General features: G+C 39.8%; 1 protein-coding gene across 20 annotated transcripts in view; it reads left to right on the plus strand.

The window, feature by feature from the left end:
- The window catches only part of RYR3 (ryanodine receptor 3), a 527532-nt gene that overhangs the window by 339591 nt on the left and 173514 nt on the right, over window positions 1–14427 (plus strand). For 13 of the 20 annotated variants that reach the window (XM_025189447.2, XM_075927046.1, XM_075927052.1 and 10 more), the window contains 4 exons: window positions 1857–1992; window positions 5114–5294; window positions 6903–7008; window positions 13808–13928. In XM_025189447.2, the coding sequence (XP_025045232.1) occupies window positions 1857–1992; window positions 5114–5294; window positions 6903–7008; window positions 13808–13928 (544 nt within the window). The remainder of the gene's footprint in view (window positions 1–1856; window positions 1993–5113; window positions 5295–6902; window positions 7009–13807; window positions 13929–14427) is intronic. The other 7 variants (XM_075927047.1, XM_075927049.1, XM_075927051.1 and 4 more) reach the window with 1 other exon arrangement.

A 14427-nucleotide genomic window follows, 5' to 3' on the forward strand; every position in this document is an offset into this window, starting at 1 on the left:
ACTCTCTCAGGGTTGGGTTTTAATCTTTATAGGGCCAGTATGGGGCAGATCCCCTGCCACATCACCTAACCACGAAGAAGAGGTGGATGAGGCTTTTCTGTAAACAACTAACATGATCATTCAAACATAGGACATGGTGGTAGTATGGGACTTCAACTACCCAGACATCTGTTAAAAAGATAACACAGCAGGGCATATGTTATCCAGCAGATTCTTGGAAAGTATTGGAGGGTTTTTTTTTTATTTCAGATGGTAGAGATAGTTACTAGGGGAGGGAGGATATTCTAGATTTCATTTTTGACAAACAGGGAGGAATTGGTTGAGACTTTAAAAGTGGAAGGTAGCTTGAGTGAAAGTGATCATAAAATAGTAGAATTTGTGATTCTAAGGAATGGTAGGAGAGAGAACAGCAAAATAAAGAAAATGGATTTCAAGAAGTCAGACTTCAACAAACTTAGGGATTTTTAGATAAGATCCCATGTCAAACAAGTATATCAGGAAAAACAATTCAAGACAATTGGTAGTTTTATTGAGGGCACAAGAACAAACAATGTTACAGAAGGAAAGATAGGATGAATATACAATCTACAGATACATTAGAATCTAGAGAAAGAGCTAGGGCAGGGTAGGCCCATTATTCAATGAAGAGAGAAAAACAATGGCAGAAAACTGTGGAACTGGCTTCTTTGTTTCATTATTCACCAGGGAGGTTGATGGTGACTATATTCCTAACACAGTGAATGCCAGTGACTATGGGGCAGGTTCTGAAGCTAAAATAGGGAAAGAACAAGTTAAAAATTATTTAAACAAGATGGAAGGTTCTGAATGAGAAGATACATGAGCCATTAGCTATTGCCTTTGAAAAGTCATGGAATATGGGAGAGATTCCAAAAGACTGAAAAAAAGGCAAATGTAGTCTTATTTACAAAAACGGAAATAAGGACACCCTGGGAAATACAGACCAGTCAGCTTAACTTCTGTACCTGGAAAGATAATGGAGCAAATAATTAAGGAATCAATTTACAGACATGTAGAAGATAATAAGGAGATAATAAGGTGCTAAGTAATGGTCTGTACAGATTTGTAAAGAACAAATCGTGTCACACCAACCTGGTTTCTTTCTTTGACAGGATAACAAGCTTTGTGGATATGGGGGAAGTGGTAGACGTAGTATATCTAGACTTTAGTAAAGCATTTGACACAATCATATATGACTGTCTCATTAACAAACTAGATGGAGGTACTATAAGGTGGGTGCATAATTGGCTGGTCAACTGTTCATAGAGTGTATCTATCAGTGTTTCATGGTCATGCTTGAATATCTCACAGGAATCAATTCTGAGTCTGGTTCTGTCCGATATCTTCGTCAATGATTTAGTATCTAAAAACTTGTTACAAGGATGAGGGAGAAAACATTCGTCTTAACTCCTGATAAAAGGATAAAAACCAAATTGGGCTTAAATTGCAGTGAGGAAGATTTAGGGTGGACATTAGGTAAAACTTCCTAACTATCAGGGTGGCTAAGTCCTGGAAAAAATTGCCTAGTAATTTGGGGAATCTCTGTCTTTGGAGATTTTTAAGAGTGGGTTAGACAAACACCTATATGTATGGTCTAGATGATGCTTGGTTCTACCATGAGTGGAGGGAACTCGAGGCTTACTCTAGTTCTATGATTCTATGAAATTTGTCTCATGAATTGTTTCTTGGAGGCAGGTCAAAACATTTGCTATTTAAAAATATCTTTTAATTTTTTTCTGATGTTCTATTTTGTATGTTTCATACATTGATAACATTATTAGAAACATATTTTAAAAATAAAAACTGTTTAATAATACAAATGCTTATATATAAAACAGGTTGTCACCTACTTGGCTGGTTGTGGACTTCAGAGCTGCCCTATGCTGGTAGCTAAAGGATATCCTGACATTGGATGGAATCCAATAGAGGGTGAACGCTATCTATCATTCTTAAGATTTGCTGTCTTTGTTAACAGTAAGTTTAAATCTTTGGCATCATGATTACCTCAACTGATGTTTTCTTCAATGTTTTAAAAAATATATTTGTTACATGCTTCTCTACCGATAAAAACTAAATCTTTGAGTTATGTAAAGTATACTGTCTCTTTACAAATGTAAGTTTTCTAATGAATTCCTCCCATTAAGTAATTATCATCTTCATAATTATTTAGCAATATTTTTTACTTATATCACATCTTTCAGTTCCCTTGCATATTTTAATTATTACAGTCTGGCAATACTCAGATAAGTAAATAAAATTATATGAATTTTTGTGGTGGGTAAACTGAGGTGCCAAGAGGTTCATGATTTGGTGTTCTAGGATACACAGCAATGTCTGTATTGGAAATACAACAATCCTGACGTCCATCAACTGAACCACATTAGTATTACCACTATGAGAGTTACAGGCATATGTCAAAGAGTAATTCTGCTACTTTGTTATAAAATGCAGAATTATATTGTAATATATCACAGTGGAGTATTTTTGTATGCTTTTGGTGCGTGTGAAAAATGCTAGATTGAAAAGTATTGTGGAATTCAGTCGTCTTTTCTTTCCTGTTGCCTGCCAATGTACCTTAGTCCTGAAATGAAGTAGCAAACTCCTACGGGGGGGGGGGGGGGTTCTTCCTCATTCTTCATTCATTTCTTGGCCCCTTGGGTAAGACTGCGGATGAGGTTCATGGATAGCAGTTGGCACTTGAGAATATGTCTACGCTGCATGCATGCTTATTTAGGCGGCATATAGTGTATTTAAACATTGTACACCCATCCTCAAGCATAGGTATAAATGGGAAAAGCCTGGATTAGGTGAGTAGAAACATGTCCGAGAACACATTATACAATGCTCTCTACTCACCCAAACTGTGCTTCCCATCTACATTGCTATTTTTATCAATGTAGTGTCCCATTTTTGGGGGGCCCTTCTTCACTGGCAGGAAACTCGGGCAGTGGGAAAATTCTTTGTCAGTTCCCCATTGCTGAATCCTTCCCCTGACCAAGTAAAAATTGTAATAAGTGGGAAAGGCTTTACTAGGGGAGGGAGGAGAAAGACAGGGAGGAGGAGGAGGAGGAGGAGGAGAAGAAGAAGCAGTGCAGAAAGACTCGGACTTTTAAATGCAAGTATTCCTAACTAATAGTGGGAAGAAACTCACTGTTGAAAATTTGATAGAGTATAATTTTGTTGATCTTGTTTATTATAATAATTGATCACTAATCATACCAGTGAAAAGTTTGATGTAATATACAAGAAGTTAAAATGAACAAGAAGGGTCATCTCAGTTGTAATCAAAATAGTAGTTCAACATGCCATTTGTCCAAACTAGGGTCTTAGTAGCCATACCAACTTGAGGCTGGGAGCAGTGCTAAAAACTGGAGCCTAATCTTGAAGTTTTTGTTCTGTCTTTATTCAGGCAAAATAGCTATTGTTCTAACTAGAAGCTTTGCCCAAATAAGAACTTCAAGATTAACACTCACATATTAATAACAATCTTATGGTTATTTTTATTTCATCACTTGATATGAAACTATAAAAATAAAAAAGGAAACACTGAAGACTAATTTCAGTAAATGTTTCAAAACTTTTACTATATTTTTATATTTTTGTTGTTTTAATAAAGTGAAGATGGAGGAGGTAGTTTATTTGGGGGACTTTTGTGAGGAGAGGGCTAGATTTATTTGGGCTTTTAACTCAAAGTGCCCCAAATAAACTACCTCCTCTAGCCTCTCCTTATAAAAACAATAAAAATATAAAAAGTACAGGAGATACTATGTTCAAATCGAAAGAAAATAGAAAACATTTTTAATTCAGATATTAATATAAAATGTTATGAGAAAAATTCTGAACCAAATTGAAATTAACACCAAGCAAATACTAGGAGAGAGCCATAAACTATTGAAGGGTCAAACTAACAAATGACTGGCCCCTTGTAAGGATCTTTAGTTTTCAAGCATTAGAGAAATGTTTCTCCACATTTTCAATTATTTTTTCATTACCTGGTAATAGAGTGAGCCTCTCATCAGCCACGTACACTTGCAATCTCCTATCTTCCTCAGCTTGCCCTGGTGCTCCTGCTCTGGGAGGCATTGTTGAAAACATCCATTAATCGTAATAGCGATTCTCATTCTGGGGAGCCAGCAATCCTAGAACTTCAGTATCCAGGAAATTTGTAGAGAGGCTACCTGATCTTCAGTCCACACTTTTGTTCACACTATGCCATCACTTGGTACTCTAGAAATTCTGATAAATTTGGACAAGTTGTACTCTAAACTGTGTGCACATTTCCTCCAATCCCACCACCGTCTTTGAGTCACTAAAAATGTACTGCTCATGTGCAATCACTCTAACAAGAAATAGTTACTAATCCTTCATAACTACTGTTCTTTGAGATCCACAACCCAACCTTGTACTCCTCTGCACTGGAGTGGTCAGCAAAAAGCTCAGTGGGGACCCTGGAATGGCTGGGTCCTTTGTACTGAGATGCTTTGGCATGTAATGTCACAAGGTGTCCCAGCCATTCTGACAGGCACCACTGAAGGGAAAGTTTTCAATTACTGTGCGGGCCACACACATGACAAGGGTAAAATAGACATGGGCAGCACACCTCAAAGAACAACAATTACAGAAGGCTAGTAACCATTTTTTGTTACCTTCTAGTGATGGTTTAATTATGTGAAATAAGTGCTCAGTCCATTTTGTGCATGGACACTTCAGAAACTAACTACCATGATTGCTGCCTTGTTGGCAATTCCAGAAGAAAGGGCAAAGTCAGAAGTAGTCATGTTTATGAATTCCCCTGGCAATCCTAGAAGTAAATCTTCTACATTAAGGTTGTTGAACTTTGGCCAAGACAATTTGGGGAAATTTACACTTTTGCCATTCCTTGTATAATAACTGCTCATTGATTAAGCAGAAGATTTTTCTCTGGTACTATACATTTAGCTTTTTTTCCCCCTTTAAAAAAAAAACTTTGGTTTCTGTATTGTTTTATGTTCTGTAAAAGTTAGGGGAAAGTCCAAACTGTCCATAAATTAATGGTTGCCTTTTAGAACTGTATTGTCTTTTATATAAGTGGCTAACGTGTCCTTTTGGTCTTTAGGTGAGAGCGTTGAGGAAAATGCTAGTGTTGTTGTTAAGCTCCTTATTCGACGCCCAGAATGCTTTGGGCCAGCTCTTAGAGGAGAAGGAGGAAGTGGTTTGCTGACAGCTATGCAAGAAGCTATTAAGATCTCAGAGAACCCAACTCTTGACCTACCATGTCAGGACTATGCAGACGAAGTGTAAGTAAATGTATTTCCTCTTGTATATGCTCTCTTGTATACCACAGTAATACCTAATGACTAACCAAGAATATTGATCTCATTGTGGTAGGCATTGTATAGACACTGAGCAGCAGACAGACATACTTCAAAGAGTTTAAAATGTAAATAAGTAAGACAGACAGAGCAGGGTACAGGGGTTGATAACACACAGGTGGACCAAAGTGTGTGTTGATAGCAAGCTTCATATTAGGGATCAGCTGAATAGAAAGAAAAGTGAAGGGAGCTAGGACATGGAAGGATAAGGGTGACGGCAGGGAAGAGTAGGGTAGAGGAGTAGATGTGGTGTGAAATTAAGGTAAAGAGATTGTGAGGGGCATGGGGAGGAAGTGAGTTGGAGTGCACATGAAGACAACGAGCACTGAGCACAGAAAGTTCTCTCAAAATTGTATAATTCTCTGGCTGTCTGAAGTCCCTGCTAAGGCTGCTTCTTTTCATACTTGGTTTTTTTGACTGATTCCTCCTTGCACTTTTTCTCTTGAGGCCACATGGCATGGCAGGAAGGCAAAAAGGCACCACATAGGCCTCAGTGCCTACGAATGGTGAAGGTGTCAGCTCTGCACACTTCTTGGCTGGGGGGGAGGCGTGATACCAACTGGCCCCTTTTTACCCTTTTCCACAATGCAGTATTGATTGTTACCAAAATATGGCCAATAGAATTTATGAATTATTGAATACTTTGCATAGAAGAAATGTTTTTGTTTCCTGAATTCTGAAAGGTAAGATTAAGACTGAAGCTTTGAAGCAGTCCAATGAAAGATATTTGTCTAAATACCCTAGTCTGCTTTGAAAGTCTCATCCCAAGAAACATGTTGAGGTTTCTCTCTCCATTTTTCTAAAACAATAGATATATTTTTCTAAACCACACTGTAGAGTACTTTTTTTAAATTGGTCATTGACACAGAATCTTCCTGTCATTATCCATTCTCATATTCACATGCAGTATGGTAGTTTGTTTGTGGGGGGAAGAGGTTGTTTAAGTTTACAAATCAATTAGAAGTTAATAATACTTCTTTGATGGAAGATAACATTCTAACAACACAATTGAAGAGTAAACAATTATTTCAAAGAGAAATTGGACCTATCACTTAACATACAGAGAACCTAAATTATGACAAATAATTTTCTGTATAAGTTTACAGTTCAAAACTGAAGTACTGAATATATGTTTTAGATGCAGAAGTATTAGCTTGAACTTTCGGGTATGGAATGGTGCATAATTTATAATTGAACTTTACATACAAAATGTACATGGGAACATGATGTAAAGTTAATTAAAATAATTTTTAAACAGAAAACACAAGAGACTTTCCCTACCTTTTCTATGCTGATTTGTAAAATAAATAGTATAATAAAACATGAAGAAAAAGTGAATAATAAGTATATTTCATAGTACAGAAGAAATGAACATGTGACCAGACACAAGAAATAGGTCAATAAATACTGCATTTGGTCAGCGGAAATGACAATCTCAAACATTTTACAGTCACCTTATAGCAAAGGATACAACCTTATTTTAGGCTATGTAATAGCAGCCAAAATATACACATATATTTGCTTTCTTTTTAGCAGTGCTGAAGAAGACGAAGAAGAGATCGTGCACATGGGTAATGCAATCATGTCATTTTATTCAGCTCTGATAGACTTGCTTGGACGCTGTGCTCCAGAAATGCACGTAAGTGGCTCTGTTCTCTTGCTCAGAAATAAAAGTAAAAGGAGTTACAAAAATGCTTCATAAAAGCACTTCCAGACAAAATAATATTCACATGACAAAACCCTTCTCTGCCCAAAAGTTTTTCTTTTGGGAAACTTAGGGTTTCCATATTTTTATATGCATACTCTTCATGCAAAACTGTTTATGAAAAAGTACCATTGATTTATGACTCTATCCATGTTTTGTCAGACAGGAAGTGGGTTTTGCCCGTGATTCTTTCTTTCTTTCTTTCTTTCTTTCTTTCTTTCTTTCTTTCTTTCTTTCTTTCTTTCTTTCTTTCTTTCTTTCTTTCTTTCTTTCTTTCTTTCTTTCTTTTTCTATCTAATCAGTCTCTAAGGTACTACAGGACTATTTATTGTTTTTAAAGTTATAGAAACACACGGCTACCCCTCTGAATATTTCCTATGACATATTATGAGTGCCCATCCAGGTAGCTAAGCTTGGATGAAATGTAAAAGTTTTGCATGTGATTGGTTTTGGCTATAGAAGTGATCTGTAAAACAACAGTGTGCAGAGATCTTGAGACTGTGGCACAATGCTGAGGAGGCTCTGTCTGCCCTGAAAAATCTACATAGGTTAAGAGACAGATGATGGAAGGGGAAACAGAGCTGTGAGGTAGAACCCAGGGCCAAAATCTAGGTTCCATTGAAGTCAATGAGAGTTTTGCAATTGACATCTTGGGCTATGTCTACACTGCAAGGTTTTTGCACAAAAATGGTCATTTTTGCGCAAAACCCTGTAGAGTGTCCACACCTCAAATGCACTTTTGCACAAGTAAATCAGCAGTAAAACGGCAGAACAGAGGGCTTTTGCCAGTGTAGGTAAACCTCCTTCTACGAGGCATAACTCCCTTTTGCGCTACAGCAGTTGCGAAAAGGGCAAGTGTGGACGCTCCAGGGGGAAAAAGCACAGGTGCTCTGATGGCCATTCTGTAAATGGCCATCAGAGCTTTCTTGCGCAAGAGCATTCATGCAGTGTGGACGCTCTCTTGCGCAAAAGCACATCACTTTTGTGATGCGCTTTGAGATGTGGACGTGTTTTTTGTGCAAGAATTCTTCCACAAAAGACTTCTTGCGCAAAAACCTTGCAGTGTAGACGTAGCCAGAGAATTTAAAATTTCACTTTACAGGTCTTACAATGCAGTGATCTATCCACTAGGCAGCACTGCCTCCCCAAATTTGGTGAGGGAGTTGATGCTGATGTTTATAAGTAGGATAGAAAAGAAATCATAGATGTTCTGAATACTCTTCTCGATCTCTAATGATTTGATTTAATGTAAATGTACAGAGTTGACAATAAAGAGTGAGTCAGCGGGATAAAAGTAGAATATAGAAGACATTTAAAAACCCATAACTTTTACACTTAATCAATAGAATTCACTATTCTTTGATAAAAACAAACTTTGATAAAAACAAGCTACTAACAATTTATCTGACCACTTACTAATTGGTTTTACTGCATTAGTTGTATTGTCCTGTAGCATACCTTTCAGGAGCTGCTAACAAAAAATCTGATGATTTTGTGGCTACTCAAAAATTAGCTTGTCTGCATTTAATTTAAAACAGCAATGAGTAATTTTCAAAATTGTACTGATATTGATGCTAGATTAAAAAAACATCTCAGTCGGAGAAAATATGTTATATTTGTAATGTATATTACACTGTAAATTTTACTCTATCGTAAATTAATAAATATTTTTTAAATTCTAGCTCTCTTTTTTCATTTGCTCATAACTTTCTTAACTATTTCTTAGAACATAAAATTTCTCCTATGTGATCTGAGGCCAAAGATAACTTTTGAAAAGTTTGAGAAAGATCAGTTTGGATGTTTTGAATAGTCTAAATATAAAACCTAAACAAAAATAAGTTCAAAGAAATAAACATTCTGGGAGGGTATGTCTACACTACCCCGCTAGTTCGAACTCACGGGGTAATGTAGGCATACCGCACTTGCAAATGAAGCCCGGGATTTGAATTTCCCGGGCTTCATTTGCATAAACCGGGCGCCGCCATTTTTAAATCCCGGCTAGTTCGAACCCCGTGCCGCGCAGCTACATGCGGCATGGAGTAGCTAGTTCGGATTAGGGTTCGAACTAGCCGGGATTTAAAAATGGCAGCGCCCGGCTTATGCAAATGAAGCCCAGGAAATTCAAATCCCGGGCTTCATTTGCAAGTGCGGTATGCCTACATTACCCCACGAGTTCGAACTAGCGGGGTAGTGTAGACATACCCGGGAAGATTTTCATAGGTATATATGACAAATGGACATCAGTTGCCATTGAAAGTCAATAATAATTATGCACCTAATCAGTTGCATGCATACAAAATGGGAAATGAATACCTAGGAAGGAGTACTATAGAAAGGGTTCTGTAGGGTCATAGTACAAGGGAAATATGAATCAACAGTGTAACACTGTTGCAAAAAAATGCAAACATCATTCTGAGATGTTTAAACAGGAGTGTTGTAAGCAAGATATGAGAAGTAGTTCTTCTTTGAGTGATTGCTCATGTAAATTCCAATAGGGGAATGCACATGCCGTGTGCATGACTGTATTTTCCCTTAGCAGTACCCATCGGGTCTGTTGTGGACCTCTCTGGCATGATGCCTTCATGAACTCTATAGTTCATTTTATACTTGTATAGGTAAAGTTAGTTAGCCTGTGGAGTTCCCGCCTCCTCATTTACAGCTTTCCAGACTGGGGCATTCTGCCGTCTGAAGGGTTTTAAATCTTGAGAGCTGAAGAAAAGCTATATCCAAGATTGAGCCACACTCTTCATGCCTCGAGTACCTTGAAAAGGGCCATCAAACTAATATGTACAGTATTTGCAAGATCTTTAGACCTATGAGTAAGAAAGAGCAGGACCATTGCCTGAGGCTCTTACTAATGGAGACAGCTATTCTACTACAAGCACCGCAGGAGTTGGCCTCAGAGTGGGACCCCTCGGTGCTGTGGAATGATGCCTCAAGGGAACATTGTCACCACTCCCTGCCACAGGCAGGTTCGAGTATGTGGCACCATTCCCACACCTTTAACTCTGGCCCCATATTGTGGATCATCGAGACTGGTGCTGTTTGTTTCATCTGGCAAGGAGGAGTAGGAGGAGGAATTAGACCTTCCCTCCACACCCAATAACTTTGAGGCTGCCAGGGATCTTATCACCAGGACGGCACAATCCCTGACTTGGCAGGTGACTGCATGGATGCCACCTTTGGTATTGGCACTGTCACACAGTGGCCTCCTCAGCACCCTCCGCAGGGTGGGCAGTCCAGCATCAGGGAAAACCAGTGGTGATGTGGAATTGTTCATCGTCACTGTGATTCTCCTCTCTAAAACCATCGGCTTTAGCTCTTCCATGGTCAGACTCCAAGTATTCATCAGATTCGGATGAGGAATAGTCATCATGTAGGTGCAGCTGGTACGACTCCTGATCACAGTACTGCTTCTGGTGCCATAGCCCACAGGATGTGCCAGCACCAATGCCAGCCTGGCTATAACTGGGCAAGCACCCATTCAGTGGCCAGCACTCATTCAGTGGCTACCCTCCTCAAATCTCTGACCTGGTGATTGAAGTTCTAGGTAGTCTGGGCAGGGGTGCCCCTTCACATGCTTCATCCAATGTTCACCATCACCACAGATGCATCAGGAACTGGATGGAGAGTGCACCTACGCATTTCCAGGGCATAGGAATTGTGGTCCCAATCTGAACCTTCACTGCCTACCAACATCAGGGAACTTCCAGCTGTGCACCTCACCTGTCAGACGATTCAGACCCAGCTTCAGAGCCAATGCATCTCTGTTCAAACAGAGAACACAGCAACAGTGTATTATATAAACAGATGGTGATGCTCACTCCTCTCCCATGTGCCAAGAGGCCCTTTTCCTTTGGGGTGTCTATATATCTCATCACATCCACCTACAGGCATTATACCTATTGGGAGCGCAGAAGAACCTAGAGGACAGTTTCAGCTGCTCACCCACAAATGATCACACCAAGTGGATATTGCTCTGTCCATCTGCCACAGATGGGGTCATCCCCATGCAGACCCCTTTGCAGCAAGGAGCAACTGGAAGTGCCACCTGTTCTGCTCCTTCCAAAATCACAGCCAGGAATCCCTAGCACAAATGTTTCACCTGTCCTGGTTGAGACACTTATTGTATATCTTCCTGCCCTTCTCTCTCATACACGGGGTCTTCCTCAAGATCCAGTAGGACAAAGCATCACTCATCCTACTAACTCCAGCATGACCCAGGCAGCACTGGATCACCATGCTACTGAACCTGATGGTGGACAGGCTGTTGCCTCCCCACCCCCCGCTTTGGATCTTATCACCCAGGACTATGGCTATCGTCAGCATCCTAGCCTGGAGTCCCTCCATCTCATGGGGTGGAAACTCCATGGTTAACTCAACTTAAGCAGTGTTCAGACTTGATCTGCAAAGTCTTCCTAGGTAGCCACAAGCCCTCCAGTTGGGTAATGTATGGCTAAGTGGAAATGTTTCTCCCTTTGGTCAATACAACCTGTCTTCCACCTGCAGCAAGCCCCTATTCCCACAGTCATTGACACCACCATGCACCTAAAATATCACGACCTCCATCTTGTCCATAAGAGTCTACCTTGCAGCCATCTATATGTTTCACCCATAGGCTGTCTGTCTGTGGAAACCCCATGGTAGGACAGTTCCTCAAGGGTCAGAACAGGCAATATCCCCAAGTCAAATGCTTACTTCACCCATGAGACCTGGACCTGGTCCCCTCTAAGCTCATGGGACCCCAGTTTGAGCCCCTGATTAGCTGTCCTCTGTCTTACATCTCTTGAAAGATGGCCTTCCTGTGGCCATAACCTCATCTCAACAAATTTCTGAGCTCTGAGCCTTCATCTCTGAACCACTACACATTGTCTTTTATAAAGATAAGGTGCAGCTATGCTGTCACCCAGCATTCTTGCTTATGTTGGTCTCACACTTCTGTATAAGCCAAGACATCTTTTGCTGGTTTTCTTTCTGAAACCCCACACCAATTATAGGGAGAGGGCCCTCTATTCCCTGGATGTCAAGCATGCTCTCCTATTTTACATGGAATTCATAAGACCACTCCATAAATCAATGTAACTCTTTATTGCAATAGCAGAGAGAATGAACAGCTTCCCCATCTTGGTCTAGCTACTATCATCATGAGCAGGGCTCGCTGAATCACGGTGAGCCCCGCTCGCCAGCCACACTGTCCAGCGATCTGCGCATGTGCAGATCGCCCGAACCCAGCTCTTCCGGGTTACAAACTACTCGCCATCGGCGAGTAGATTGTATTATTTGTCGATCCCTGATCATGAGTCACATTCTGCATCAGGGTCTGCTACAACCTAGTCAAGGTCCCAGCACCAGTGTTGACAACCCATTCCACAAGTGTTCATTGTGCAGATCCCTATCTAGGACAGCTGCAGGGCAGCTACATGGTCATCCATTTATACCTTCAGCTCACTACGCCATTACCCAACAGGCATGAGATGATGCAGCCTTTGGTGGGGAAGTCTTACAGGCAGCAACCAGGTGAATTCCCTCTCCTCTTCCATGGAAACTGCTGATGAATCACCTTTTGGGATGCACATAAGCAATCACTTGAAGAAAAAATAGTTATCTAACTTTTGTAACTTGTTCTTTGAGATATGTTACTCGTGTCCATTTCAAATCCAACCCACTTCTCCTCTATTGGTTTATTTGGGCAATATGGAACTGAAAGGATGGATGGTCGTCAGTGTCCCATAATTTGCTCTATGAAGGCACCACGCCGCAGTCTCCAAAGCCAACTTGATAAATACTGCGAAGAAAAATTCTCTGATTATGCACATGGCACTCACATTTATTAGAATGGATCAGAGCAACACATTTCAAAGAATAATAGTTACAAAAGGTAGACAACTGTTTTCCCCACACTATTCTGCTCTGATTAAGCCTCAGCTGAAGTATTATGTCCAATTATGGGTGCAAAATTTCAGAGAAGATACGGAAAAATTGGAGAAAGTCCAAAGAAGAGCTACACAAATGATTAAATGTTTGGAAAACATGAGTTATGAAGGAAGAGAAGACTGAGAGGGGATATGATAATAGTTTTCAAGTACATTAAAGGTTATTACAAAGAGGGAGAAAAATTATTCTCTTAACCTCTGAGAATAGAACAAGGAGCAATGGGCTGGCAAGCTGCCATACACACCCAGACATAACAGGGAGTAACTTGCATGCAGAGACTATTTCTGAGCAATCCAGACTGGAAGCTACAGCAGCAAAGCAATGTAAAGGGCACCCTGTGTTGGAGATAATGAGTATTTGTGTCACTCCTAATCTGTATTGTACCCTGGGTAAGTTGCTCTCAGGTACCAGAGCAGTGAAGCAATAGCAGTAAGCTATAGCTCTAGTAACTGTACAAGCCTGCCTGGAACTTTGGATAATTATATGGCTATCTCATGTCGCAGCCTATGCTGCTGTGGCTTTACTGATCTGATACCCAAGCTAGTGAGATAAAAGCTAGCTTTAGTATATCTACCTTAACCCTATGATTTCAGGTACTCATTAAAATTGGGAAAGTCAAGAAGTGTGGAATCATTGGAACCTGGAACCTTCCTTTTTACATGCTAGGAGACGGGCATTTACAAAACAAACAATATCCTCAGCAATAATATTTTAGTCAATGAGGTTTTGTCACTGCTTTTCTGATGTCCCAACAATTAACTAAATGTTTTATTTTATATGTATGATCATGTTTCAACAGCTTATCCAAACTGGAAAAGGAGAAGCTATTCGAATAAGATCAATCCTTCGTTCTCTTGTGCCAACAGAAGACTTGGTTGGCATTATAAGTATACCACTAAAACTATCAACAGTTAACAAAGGTAAATGCAATTTACTACAATGAAAACTTTTCTAAAGTGTTTAAATAGATATACAGAAAATTTTTGTTATAGTTTCTATAATTTAGACTTTGGCTAAATTAAACTCTATTGTGAGAGCAACTCCACCTAAATCAGAGAAGTCGTGCCCATGTACAGTAGGGGAGCCGTGGGCTATATTTTCTGGCCAGGCTAGAAGATAGGAAGGCAAATATTTAGTTAATTCACATAAAATTTCTGGGAGTACCTCTCAAAAAATTGTTCAGTGCAAGTCATCCAGTTATTCCCTCTATCCGATGGCTAGGGCCCCCTGCCCTCCTATCAAAGGAGGTAGAAGGGGGCTATAAAAAAAAAAGCAAGAGCATCTTTATATGTTTGTACTAGGGCTGTGACTGTATAAATATATTCTGATTGCCTTTTACAATTTCTAATCATTCTGCAGTGCCTGTCACTATCTCTTTTTCCAAAATTGTTTATTTTTAAGAACATACATGTTAGTTGC

This window comes from Pelodiscus sinensis, chromosome 4 (assembly GCF_049634645.1).
Source record: "Pelodiscus sinensis isolate JC-2024 chromosome 4, ASM4963464v1, whole genome shotgun sequence".
Classification (NCBI taxonomy): domain Eukaryota; kingdom Metazoa; phylum Chordata; order Testudines; family Trionychidae; genus Pelodiscus; species Pelodiscus sinensis.